This window comes from Bradysia coprophila (genome assembly GCF_014529535.1).
Source record: "Bradysia coprophila strain Holo2 chromosome IV unlocalized genomic scaffold, BU_Bcop_v1 contig_106, whole genome shotgun sequence".
In the NCBI taxonomy this organism is placed as follows: domain Eukaryota; kingdom Metazoa; phylum Arthropoda; class Insecta; order Diptera; family Sciaridae; genus Bradysia; species Bradysia coprophila.
Window position 1 is genome coordinate 1,022,876 of NW_023503372.1, and position 12,482 is coordinate 1,035,357.

A 12,482-nucleotide genomic window follows, 5' to 3' on the forward strand; every position below is an offset into this window, starting at 1 on the left:
TCGGTTTTACGTTTCGTTCGAATATATTTGTCGAATGTTAAATATTTATTTACAATGTCGAGAGTCATTAATATAGCAAATAAAAACAACAATTCAGTTGTATGTATGTACATATACAATGTACATACTCCATCGACTACTATATTTTGTAGTATTCACACATTTACGTACGATGTACTATTCATGATTGGAATCGACATGTAGTGGATTAAATGGGTTTACCAATAAAATTCGAATTTAGTTACGCGAGAATTTTCTCGAACTTTGATCATGTGAAACGGATTAGATATGGATTTTCATTTGAATCATCTGGCTGGTGGAATGGTAGTCATCGCATGAATAAGTTAAAATATGATTCTTGTAGAATGATATCTCGGTTTATGTTAAATATAAATAAATGAATCGTTGACATCGTGTTGCTAAGGGAGAGAGAGCAGAAATACTGCAGAGGTTTAGCATGCGTTGTACGACAAGTTTTTTTATTACGTTTTATATCGACCCGAAACGATTGCCAAACAATTTTTTACATAAAATGTCTTGGGCAATGCATCGCAGTAAAATAGAATAAATTTTCTACTTTAGGCGAAATTTTACGAAATTTATCATCCAGAGCCATTATTGTAGTCTGAAAAGGCTAGTCATCTGTTATCGACAGAGGAATCACATGTAAACTTAATAAACAATAATGGGCGATAAGCTCTTGCTAATGTTACCTAATATAACAAAATGCTTGCTTAAACAAATGAAGTAAAAGATTTTCAGCCAAACACTGCAGCAAGCACTACTTTAAGCGAAACAAGTAGTAGATTTAATGATAATATCAATGGATATACGCTTGTCTGTTTATAAAAGATTACCGGACGAAGAAAATTAATAGACGAAACAATCGAAACACGAAAATTTGCGAAATTTAGCATATTGAATATCAGGTGTAAAATGGAGTGATTGAATCGTATAAGAGCAATGGAAGAATCTCCGGAATTTCTGTAAACCAAATCAGATTTGAAGTTCTTCCCGAGGTTCTTCCAACGAAAAACATATTTTCTGTAGATGAAGGCACTGATTGTTTGATACATTATACGCACAATATCTTGCACAATAAGTGTTCGTCCCAGACATAAGTAAATTGCGATACATTTATGCATTGGTTCAGCAAGAGAAAAAAAAGAGTTGGAAATTGTATTGAAGTCCCCCAATTTCTAACTTAGTTTCCAGAGGTAAACACAACTTTTTTCACAACCAAGGCTTTCGAAGTTTCAAGCGGAGGTAAGAAAATGACCCTCGCCTGAGTTGTGTAAAAGACTTCTCCACTGCAGTCACAATACAATCGTTATGAATTTGATCATAAACAGATTCAATCTGATTTATTGATTGCCTAACAATTTAGTTAATTAATTGAGGTCTATAAACGAGGCACAATATTATTACGAATGACAACTGGCACACATCAATGAGACTTAATTAATTCGATATGGAACCACTGAAAGTTCGTTCACATCAACAACAAAATGTGGAATCGAATTTCCTTCTACTCAAGTTAATCTATTAAATTGGCACAGAGAACGCAAACAATTTACATGAACAGTAAATCTGAATTGTGCACAATGATAGACGAGAAACCCATTATGATTTCTTCTTCCATGGCTGGTAAAATAAATAGTCTAATCAACTATACTGCTTCCTACATAAAAGATTTCCGGTTCTAAAACATTGTGAGGGTTCCACAATGTATATTGCTGTTACACGCTGAACGCAAAGATTAAAAAACATTTATTCTATTTGCATGAGACAGATTTTTCTGGTTTGAATAAATTGCGTATACAAAATGTGTATAATCGGAATAGCAGCTACACAACAACAACAAAAAAAAACCTAGACACCGGCAACCGAATAATAAAACGTTCAACATTTTCTGTAATGTGAAAGTCACCATAACAACTCAATCTAACATAAAGTTTTTAATAAATCGATAAATATTCAGTCGTTGCGCCAGAGTGTACAGTACTCTTGTTTGGTGTTAATTACTACATCATCCAGACGGAAAGCAATTTCTAATTTCTCTGCGAAAACCAACAACAAAATCGTTTATCGTTGACAATGAGTGACGCGAACATTGTCCAACCAGAAGAGGTGGACTTTTTCGTGCAAAGAGTTCGCTCATTCGATGTCAAAGACATTGGATCGAAATCGTGGTTGGATTCGCACGAAATTCTATTGAAACTACAACAACAAGCTCATCTGGAGGCATCAACATGTCGCGAAGAATTGATCAAAGAACTGTTGATAGTCAATGCAAAACTTGAAATTCTCGTTCATGAGGCGTATTGTGTGTTGGTGTGGCGATTGCATATTTTACCGAAACTCTTGGCATTGGATGCCGACCCGAAGGCAACATTTTTAATTTACACCGTTCTGTTCCACGAAGCAACGGCCGTTTCATTGCTGGAAATTGTTTTATTCCATCCGAATGGGTGTGAGGCATTAGGTGAAGCGTCTATCGATTTGATCGACTATTGTGTTCAAGCGGTAACTCAATTGATTGGCTTGGTTACCATTGGACATTTTCGAGATGAATTAAAAATTCAAAGTGAAAACGCAACCCGTGATGATTTGGAGAGGCAGCAGAGAGATCTGCAGTATAAGATTGGCATCAGATGCATATCGATTCTAAGTTTTCTAACCGATAAAATTGATTTGTTGCCATTGAGTGCGGCTAGCCGACTCGTCAAGACCCACGACACACCATGCCTTCTAAGCGAGTTAATTCATTGCCAACCATGGATACGACGAGTGAATGGCATCGAGAAATTTATTTCGGATAAATGGGTGACAGTACGAGGAGAATCTGTGCTGACGGTGACAAAGAGTGAAGCTCAGACGTGGCTCTGCTTTCGTCAACTGTTGTTCAATCCGAATGTTATGAGGAACTATGAAATCAATGAATTTCGTCAACGCGAATTGGCAAAATGTCAGAACAAGTTAACCGTACAGGTTCTGGACCAATTACCCCCATTGGCTGAATTGAAACATTTCTTGTGCACGTTAGTGGTGAGTGGAAATAAGACAAACAACAGCTCAATGGTGTTAGAAGTTCTGCCCCAAATTAAGGACAATTTGATATCAAACGCTAAGAAGATTGGCTATCGGAAAATTGTGGAAAGTCACCGAGCGATTTTCATCGATCTTAATCAGGACACTATCCTTGAATTGGCGAAAAAATTGAACGAGGCATACAACACCGACTATCTGGCAAGTTTGGAATGCAACAACGAAGAGAAATCGTGCGAGAATTTGTGCGGTAACTGTGGTAAACAGGCGGAAAAGAAGTGTTCAAAATGCGAAGCAGTCTACTATTGTTGTCGCGAGTGTCAAGTGGAAAACTGGTCTGTACACAAAAATCAGTGTGGAAATAAAATTTAATGTTCGGAAGGAAGTGTTTGTTTGGTCTGGACTGTTTGGTCATTCAATAGAAGGAAACATTTTTCTAAGTTTAATTTGATTGAGAAGGTAAGGCCATAACGCTTGAGAGAGTGTGGGTTTCTGATGCTATTGTTCTTCCCAATGATGTTAAGGAACTGTTTACAAATGATGTACATCACGCCGTTAGGGAGGAGAGGGTGTTCAAGAAAACGTGACAGTTCTACTAAATTTGGTTAAATTTTGACTCTTACTGCGTGATGAAAATTCCGTAAAATAGCATAATGTCATTCGTGAACGACCACTAAGACGTTTTCACCAGTGGCGTCATCCATGTTCTGAACGAACTAATGATACGGATGATACCGTCCAAATATTCACAGAATTTGTAGGCGACTCTTCGCCACCCCTTTCTAAAGTGTTTGCAAATAAATCTTTCAGATAACTGGAAAAAATGCCACAACTTTACACATTTTGTACCGTTAATAGTAATAAGGTGGATAATAGTGTGACACTAACACTATATAACAGCAAACAACTGCACAATATACAAAACTTGGAATAAAGTGATAATATTGTAACGAGGACACCTAAGGCATGACATGTTTTACCCGAAAATCGGGTGAAACCGTTTTTTTTTGTGATTGGCACTGTAAACCTTACACACCCCGAAATACACTTTTCTCCTAATAAGTTACAGAATCACTAATCCGAAACAGTTTGTTGTCTGTTATCTAGCCGACTATGACAAAAATAAGCGACGAGATCTGACTAAACCGTCCTATATAGCAAAATGTATGTTTAAACAAATGAAGTAAAATAAATTTTTTTCGTCAAGCACCAGCAATACTAACAAAAGAAGGTATAGATTTAGTAACCACTTAACGACAGTCTTGTCGTTTCGAAACTATTATAAAGAAATGCAAAGAAAAACCGGTTCCATAAGCATATTCGACCCCATACGAAAAGAGATTGCATAATTCAATAGAATTGCATAACACCAGCCATAACTCAAAGCATTTATTCTCTGGATACCAATAATATTTCGTGTAAATTTACTACATTGTACGCTCAAATAATTTGCATAAAAATGGTATCGAACACCAACCGACCTTATTAATTAACACTCTTTCGGTTATTCATATGCTAAAAATATTGTCAATGTATTCGCATTGAACGAAATATTTTTCGACAAATAAACAAAACAAAATTTTTTTTTAATTAAAAACAATTAAATTGCCGATATAAATAACTATGTTCGGCCAACATTGAATACAGCACAGACACACACACGAATGTTTCTGTAGTAAACAATTTAATTAAAGATAATGAACTCTTCGACTTTTATGCATTGTTGGATATAATATTGCATTTCTGCACACTGATCAAGATGTATTTTACGTAAGTTGAGTATATGTATTTTCAAGACGTTTTCTGTTCTGACGATGAAATGGAATGCAGAATTTCCATATGTTTCTTGTGAATTTTTACAATTTTTTTTCTCTCAATAAATTTCCCCGTACACGTATATATTATATGGCGTCAACGACAATAAATTATTATTCTCAAAAACTCGTGTGTACAAAACGCGGTTTGATATTACTAAGACATATATGTATCTCTGCCTGATTAATGAAAGAACGTAGATTATAAGTATTTTGTTTGCTGTTTGAGGCATCGAATGTCTCGTTAATTTACATTATAACGAATTTTCAAGATTAGAACGCAACTATCGCTTCTGTGAACTCATAAATTTCTATAAATATATTCAAAACATACAGCAAATTATCGCTCGAGATATTCAAAACCGTTTAATTGTAAACAAGGCAAAAACTCTTTCTCGTGCACACATTAGAAATAAAAAATCCGATGGAAATTTTTATCACACAAAAATGAATTTTAATTTTAGTTCAGTAAGTTGATTAATCAAAATAGAAACCTCGGTTTTCGATGTAAACACTATCAAGTCAACGCTTTTTTTTGCTTCACTATTTCGAATAAATTATCAATCGCCACATGTGTGTAACAGCATGGTGAATATAGTGGAATAACGCGAAAATGTATAGCTTTACACTTCAGTGTCCGTGACACATAATCACATTTTGCATAATAAAATTTAAAAATAAAAAAAAATTTCGTTCAGGGTATTTCTCAACCGAACCCGATATCACATGAAAATCGATTTGCCACTCTGCACCGATAATCTTCATTCGATTTTGTTGGCGAATCGAATTGTCTCCGCTCAACACCAAAAGCAAAAAACACAAATGGTTTAATGGCTCTACTACTGTCTTGCCTTCTTCGTCTTTTTTTTTATTTCATTTTATGATAATTTATTTTAAAAAAATCGTAAAACAATAACACAGAGGCGTCAACGTTCTCAACGCGACCGACATTCAAATACGACTAAAACTGCATTGCGCGATTCACAATATTTTCCATCGCCGATTTCAATTCGACGTGTTGGTGTATAGTGACCGTTGTGTATCGTATATATCGTTAAAAAAAAGCGATTACAAAAAAGTGGAAAAGTTCTATTGTTAGTTGAGGAGATGAGATGGGTGTAAGGTTTTGACATTTTTCACCTGAATTTTCGGAGATGTTGATTTGGATAGAAACGGTTTGTTCATTCAATAGACTTCCACTAGCAGATAGTCTTCAGTCGCCGTTCGAAAAGAATATAACGAAAATTCAATTAGAGATCAAAACATTTTAATATCGGAATAACGCCTTGTTGCATTGCAAGATATAAACGACTTGAAGACAAAAAAAATCAAGCTCGAGGTTCAATGAAGTATTATAGTTCGATGTTTGTGCTGAAATAATCGCATCTTTGATCGAACCACGGGTCGCGGGATTTTTTCAGCGAATTCCTCAGAGCTTAATGTGGCTGTAGTTGTATTCGAAGTACTTTACAGCTACGGAAATTTGTGAGACGCTAATAGAAAACAAGGTTTCTCTACTACCCGATAAGGAAAAATATTTTTAGACCATGAGATGTGCAATAATTGTTGATTGGTCGGAACCGGATCTACCTGATTGTGGAAAAACATTGAGTGAGCTGAAGGTGAATCTGTTGGAATTGATTAAGCGTGGAAAGCTTCATAATTATTAACAATTATCGTAAAGCATACGGCACGAGGGAGAGCTCCAAGGCCAATTCTTTATATTAACTCACTCACCTGAAGGAAACCGGTTCCACCTAGGCCAACTGGCTAGCGTTTCCCAGAGGGATTAAAGAAGCTTTGCCTACTGGATCACAAGGGCAAGATGTACTGATATGCATCGACAACCAGGGGATACAAGCGTTATCGTCAAACTTACTTACAAACTGACCAAAAAGTGTAAGGTTTACTCGAACCTCATGGGCCGAAGCAATCGTATATGCATAAAACGAACATATTCGATGTGTGGGATCACATCCCTTGTGGGACTTGTCACTCGACGAGTTCTTAAGGGCGACCATAATTTAAATGATGACCGGCAAGGAAAGAAAGGATCACCAGATCTGCGTTTCGTGACATTAAATGATAAAATAACGAAAAAAGGAAATAAAGGGGAATGGGAAGCCTGAATCAGGAGGTGAGAAGTGACGATGAACGCACGTTTTTGTATTGAAAAGAGAAGGATTTATCGATCGTAAAATGATGTGAGTGTAATGTTATTCACAATTGCATTATTATATGGGTCCAACAACCAAAATACACATTTATAGTAGCTTAACATATTCAACCGACTCTGGATAAAAGTATTCATGCAATATTGTCAATGACGACCTTTATGTCGATGTGGAAGATTTTCAGCAATTCTTTTCAAACGACAACACTGATCTGGCATAATTCATTCAGCGAGAGCAGCGAGAGGAATTGTCAAAGCGAATGACGTATCAAATTCAAATAGGTGCTTATCGCGGTGCATAAATATTTTAATTAATTTAATTAGTTCAACATTTACATTATCAACCGAATTCGGTAATAAAGTTGTAAATAAATAAGTGTAAGCTGTATGTATACCGTGCAATTATACTTGTTTAATTTACGGACACACTGTCAAGGAGGTAAAACTGTTACGAGCGATTTCGTCATATGTGCCCATCGGTCTCACGTTATACGTGATTGAAGACATTATTTTAGCAATTGAATTTTTACATTACCGGCAAAATTAAAGAAAATGAAAATGAAATGGCTATTGAATGTTGCTATCAGAGTGTTGGGCAACGGCCCGCACAAATCTTCGGAAAATTGTCTTGCATTATCGACCGGAAATTCTGTTTTGGAAACTCGATTTGATCTCGACCAATCCGGAAGAGCAGAATATGATGAAAGTGAACAATGGCTGGATAAAAATGATATGAGCGAGGAACGAGAAAATGAGCCGATCAACGACATGGCAACAGACAACTCGGATGCTGAATGGTTCGCCTATTTACAGCAGCAAATAAACAACTATGAGAACGGTGAAGTGGGTAAACTGTATGTGGAAATAGTAGAGTCACATAAAGCACGTGAACTGAGCCCTGAATTGTTGGCTTTCTATATTGAAAAAATGGAAAAAATTGAAGGAAGTGAACCACTCGTTGAAGAACTGAAAATTCTACTCGAACACAGTAAAATCGCTGACGCGAAATCCAAATCATTTTGGCCAGCTATTTCCCAACCGAGCACGTCTGGCACAATTGAAGCTGCAAAGCCTGTTATCGATGGTTTCATCAACGCATTCAAATTACTGTCGGAAAACTGGGCAGTTCGCAAAACAGTCAAAGAACTGTTTACACATTTGGGTGACGAAGCGTTCGAAAAGGCTAAGGAAATGATTCATTCACAGTCTTCATCGTACACCCCCGAACAAAAAGCCGATATATTGAAACAATTCCAGGACATTTATGACGGTTGCGTGAAGAATCAGTAAGTCGAAAAATTATTTTTAAAACAATTCTGACTCTCAATGCAGTCGTTTTTCATATGAGCAGATGATGTTTCGTGGACAAACAGTGTTGTAAGATGAAAGTACATTTTTGCCGGCTCGGCTATCGAATAATACAGTGCATGCATCTAAACGTCTGTGCCATTATCGCCTAAAATCAAGTTTCAAATAAAATTGTAAGTTTTTCTAAATCAACGACGGTCCTTTTCATTTTGTTTGTTTCGTTTCCCTAAACCTTTAAACTATATTCAAACCTTTCCGAGCACGACACGATACATTTGCAATGTATAACAATGTTACGGTGCGCGTTTTTATTGCTTTGTTGACGATTTCCGAAGCATAACGAATAAAAGGTATTCAATTATGGATATGATAGCTGACCGTTGAAACAATGGAGAGACATGTTAATGATAGGTACGCTTTTTACGTTCGCAATACAAGGTCAAGTTTAATATGTATGCAGAACAAGACGTCAATGGAAAAAAAATGTATTTTCAGTAAGACCAGACGAGGGAGGAATTTTCTAGTGTTTCTTTATCTAAATAGTTTCAACTGTTTAGCGTAGCTACAGTGTTTCGCAGAATCTGTAGATGCTGTTAGTACAATATTGTAGTTATGGTAAGTAAGTACTATGATGGTAGAAGTAAAATATTCAGTGAGCACTGACATAGTAATGTTAATAATGAAACATCTCTAATTTCATTCATATCCTGGCCTGACATTTACAAATCTATATTTGGCGGAGATAACGTTTCTCAATTTTGCGAACGGAAACCCAACAACTCAGACATATACGTTTAACCTTTTGCCTTGAACTCATTCCTTTCTCTTTCCTTTTTTTCAAACCTTACGATAAAAGCAATAATCAAGCGCCCACCACAGTTCGGAATTGCTCATGTGGAGAAAGCACCGTTTTTTGTGGGCGTCGGTTGAATGTCAGAGAAAACCAAGCACTGTGTAACAAGAGTTGATGTTGGACTAACATGTCTAGTATCCATCGTAATGAATTAATTATTGTCTGTACGCATAATGAAAATTATGATCGGAAAATGTGGTGAATGTTTGCAATGGAACACAAGTGTATTGCAAAGACGACACTCATTCTTTTCATAATTGGCCAGACGACTATAATTTCGATGGCATTTTAAATCCACTTCTGTTATTTGATCAGCTCGGATATTTGAATTCATAAAAAGTCTCTAGTAATCTGTTAGCGAAGAGGACTATACGACTACAGAGCAGGGCCTATTTTAAGGAATTTAATTTCCAAAAATTTCACAAATTTCACAAAAATTTCCAAAATTTCCAAATTTTGTTTTCTGTTAGATCTCATTCCAAAGTAATCAGTTAAGCTCAAAGAGATGAAAAACAACTAAAAAGGCAGTAAAAACAAAATTTACGATGCAATCTGTTGTGTTTTTAGATAAAATGACGAAAGGGATGGAAAAATTTAAGAATTTTTGGAAATTTATTTTCCCTAAAATAGGCCCTGCTACAAAGACAAGTAGTGCCGCGGTCAAAAGAATGAAATCAAATTAGGGTCAATCTGAACCGTTCAGATCGAAGCAGGTTTCAGGTAATTTCAAGTTGATGTGACCTGATTCGAGCCTTAAAAAAAGACAGCACAACACCATCACAGGCTTACAGAGAGACGTTATCGGTACTAAATTCGAGACGCAAACCAAACTACCGATTCAATCAAATGTTGTTATTACTGTGGGCAACAATCTGATGAATAGAATAACATGCGTATGGTTGAATTTCGAACCCCCGACTGACAATTCAATATAATTTAGTGTGAAATCTCGGCTTATACATAGACGCAATTCTTAGAGTAAATTTGTATTTTCGGAAGGATAACGTTGAAAACTAAAAATGGTTTGCCTCGTTAAAACATTAAGCTGCAGCAGGACCTATTGTCAGGATTTTGTTTAACTTTCAAGAATTTCGGGAATTTAGAGAATTTTCGAAAATCAATTTCCCGAAAATAGTCCCTGAACTGCAGTGTGGTTAAACGGATGTTTCCGAATTCTCCCACACCGCCAAGACATTCTACAACGGTGCGGGTCACACCCATTTACCAGCGTTAACAACTCCCTTCATCACATTACCACTGGTTCATAATTAAACGCACCGTCCTACGAGAATGTTAAATGAGATATTTTCAACGCAGTGTACGCACCACATAACACTATTGACGAAACGAAAATAAACAAAAAAAAAATAAAGTTTTTGTTATTCAAATCACTAGTGTACAGCGCCGTCATGTCATTATCGACGACGACTAAAATAATTTTTGATTACCAAGGCCATTGTGCTGTTTTAAACGTGCACAGACATCTCGTAGAGTGAGTGTTTTTTTCTCAAATATTTAACAATCGATTGGATAAGGCAAACAAGTATTATGAAGGCAGCAGAGGAATTGATTATTATTTTAAGAAGACGAATAAGAAGAAAAGATTGACTGGTTTGAACGATGGAACTATTTTTGAGTGATCGAGATAGGCAAGCACCGCCAAAAATAGATTTCGATAAATCAATGCGAAGTGTGAACCAACTGAAAAATTGGAAAACATTTTTTTTGTGACTTACCCATTGATTCCAGAATTGGTTGATATTGAATCCAGTAGGACAGCTATGTCACTTCTGTCGATGGTGTCATCCACCGTTGCCTGACCCAAGTCATTTCTTTCAATCACACTCTCAATATTACCACTTTCAGTTCGACTTTCCACTAATTTTTCTTCTATTTTATCACCGAATTTATTCACATTTTCTAACACTTCGCTCGGTGCAGTCGGTGCATTGTTATCACTATACAACTCACTTCCGTGATGCAATTCGGTTGAATTGGAACTTTTTTCACCGGAATTGCTGTCGTTCTGTGATGATTGGTCGGACGTGGGAAAACTATCCGACGTTGCTAGCGATGCTATTATGGAACTGAAACGAAAAATTTTATTTGCACAAAATTTCAATGGAAGTTCAAAGGACTCATTTATGTGAGAGGGACACAGTGTAAATAATTGGTTGTGTGTTAAGATGAATGAATCGGAATCAAAAAGGAATTAAACAACAGCGCGATGCTTTAAACAGAAATCGAGCGTGGCTTAAATTACCTATTCAACAGCAATATTACGATAAATAAAAGCCGTTCGCGTGAAAATGAATATTTCATCTTCAAACAAATAATTTGTTTTTATAAAAACATAATTCTTTGACAGTACTGGTGGTTACAACGCGTTGACAAATACTGTTTCGAAACGTCAGTACTAAAAATGTCTGTTGGTCCCACACGAAATAACTATGTGTATTTTAGACCAAAATCAAAATTTAAAATTACGCGCGCGGTTCTGTAATAACGATATTGAAAAGATTTTGACGAGGATTTTGACTGTTACTGCAGATATACATAGCGAGTTTCACATAAAATTCTTTTGTCTTCGGGCTTTTTCCATTTTTTTTTTAATGTCACACTTTCTAAAGCTGCAATTTTGATGATTGAAATTCTATTTTTTCGTCGTTCAGTGAACGCGTTGAGTTAATCTATGTATATAAACCTCTGACGGTAAAGCAGACCCTCAGCAGATCAGAGTTTTCAAACTTTGAGGTGTGTTTCTTATGCTCACAATACATATGTACATTTACAATGTTTGTACGCATGTGTATCGATATACAGTAAATTCACCTCAAAGTATGGATGCGCCCATAACTGCGAATTTACATTACCTTCAGTGGTTTATTTACTTTGGAATTAGTGAAACTAAATTTTGACAGCTCTCACTTCAGTACAAACCAAATTTATTTAATTAATTTTCCGAAACTAATTATTGACAGTTGTCACTGATGAGTAAATTCTTCACGATGAAAATTGGCCGTGAAGAGTATGAGCGTGAACAGCAATTATTCGAAAAGGTTTACTGGTGAATCGTCAAGAGGATAATTACAAGTTTCATTAAGCCGTTCAGCAATTTATTTTCGTTCTCAAATAAATTTTCTTAAAAACAATACTGTGATAAACTCTCTAAATGACCGTTTAGGTGCCAGCTGTCATTCACACGTTCCTTCTATCTTGCCGCATGTGTACCCAAGGTTCTGAAAGAACCAGGTTAAGACAACTCTGAGTTGATCATGAAGGCGGT

At 36.1% G+C, this 12,482-nt stretch overlaps 3 protein-coding genes across 5 annotated transcripts in view; 2 read left to right on the plus strand and 1 right to left on the minus strand.

Moving 5' to 3' along the window:
- The window catches only part of LOC119070751, a 23,463-nt gene extending 11,868 nt beyond the window's left edge, over positions 1 to 11,595 (minus strand). For 2 of the 3 annotated variants that reach the window (XM_037175223.1, XM_037175222.1), the window contains exons 1-2: positions 11,460 to 11,595; positions 10,933 to 11,283 (exon numbers count right to left, since the gene is read on the minus strand). In XM_037175223.1, coding sequence (XP_037031118.1) covers positions 10,933 to 11,283; positions 11,460 to 11,518 — 410 coding nt within the window. In that variant the 5' untranslated portion in view covers positions 11,519 to 11,595. Of the gene's footprint in view, positions 1 to 5,356; positions 5,823 to 10,932; positions 11,284 to 11,459 lie in introns of those variants that run through there. The other variant, XM_037175225.1, reaches the window with a different exon arrangement.
- On the plus strand, positions 1,893 to 3,456 carry LOC119070755 (zinc finger MYND domain-containing protein 10 homolog). Its single transcript, XM_037175230.1, has one exon. It carries the CDS (start codon positions 2,098 to 2,100, stop codon positions 3,418 to 3,420), a length of 1,323 nt encoding a protein of 440 aa, XP_037031125.1. The 5' UTR covers positions 1,893 to 2,097; the 3' UTR covers positions 3,421 to 3,456.
- On the plus strand, positions 7,206 to 8,535 carry LOC119070757. The gene is made up of 2 exons (XM_037175232.1): positions 7,206 to 8,321; positions 8,387 to 8,535. Exons 1-2 carry the CDS (start codon positions 7,588 to 7,590, stop codon positions 8,388 to 8,390), a joined length of 738 nt encoding a protein of 245 aa, XP_037031127.1. The 5' UTR covers positions 7,206 to 7,587; the 3' UTR covers positions 8,391 to 8,535.
- Positions 11,596 to 12,482: the final 887 nt, after the last annotated feature.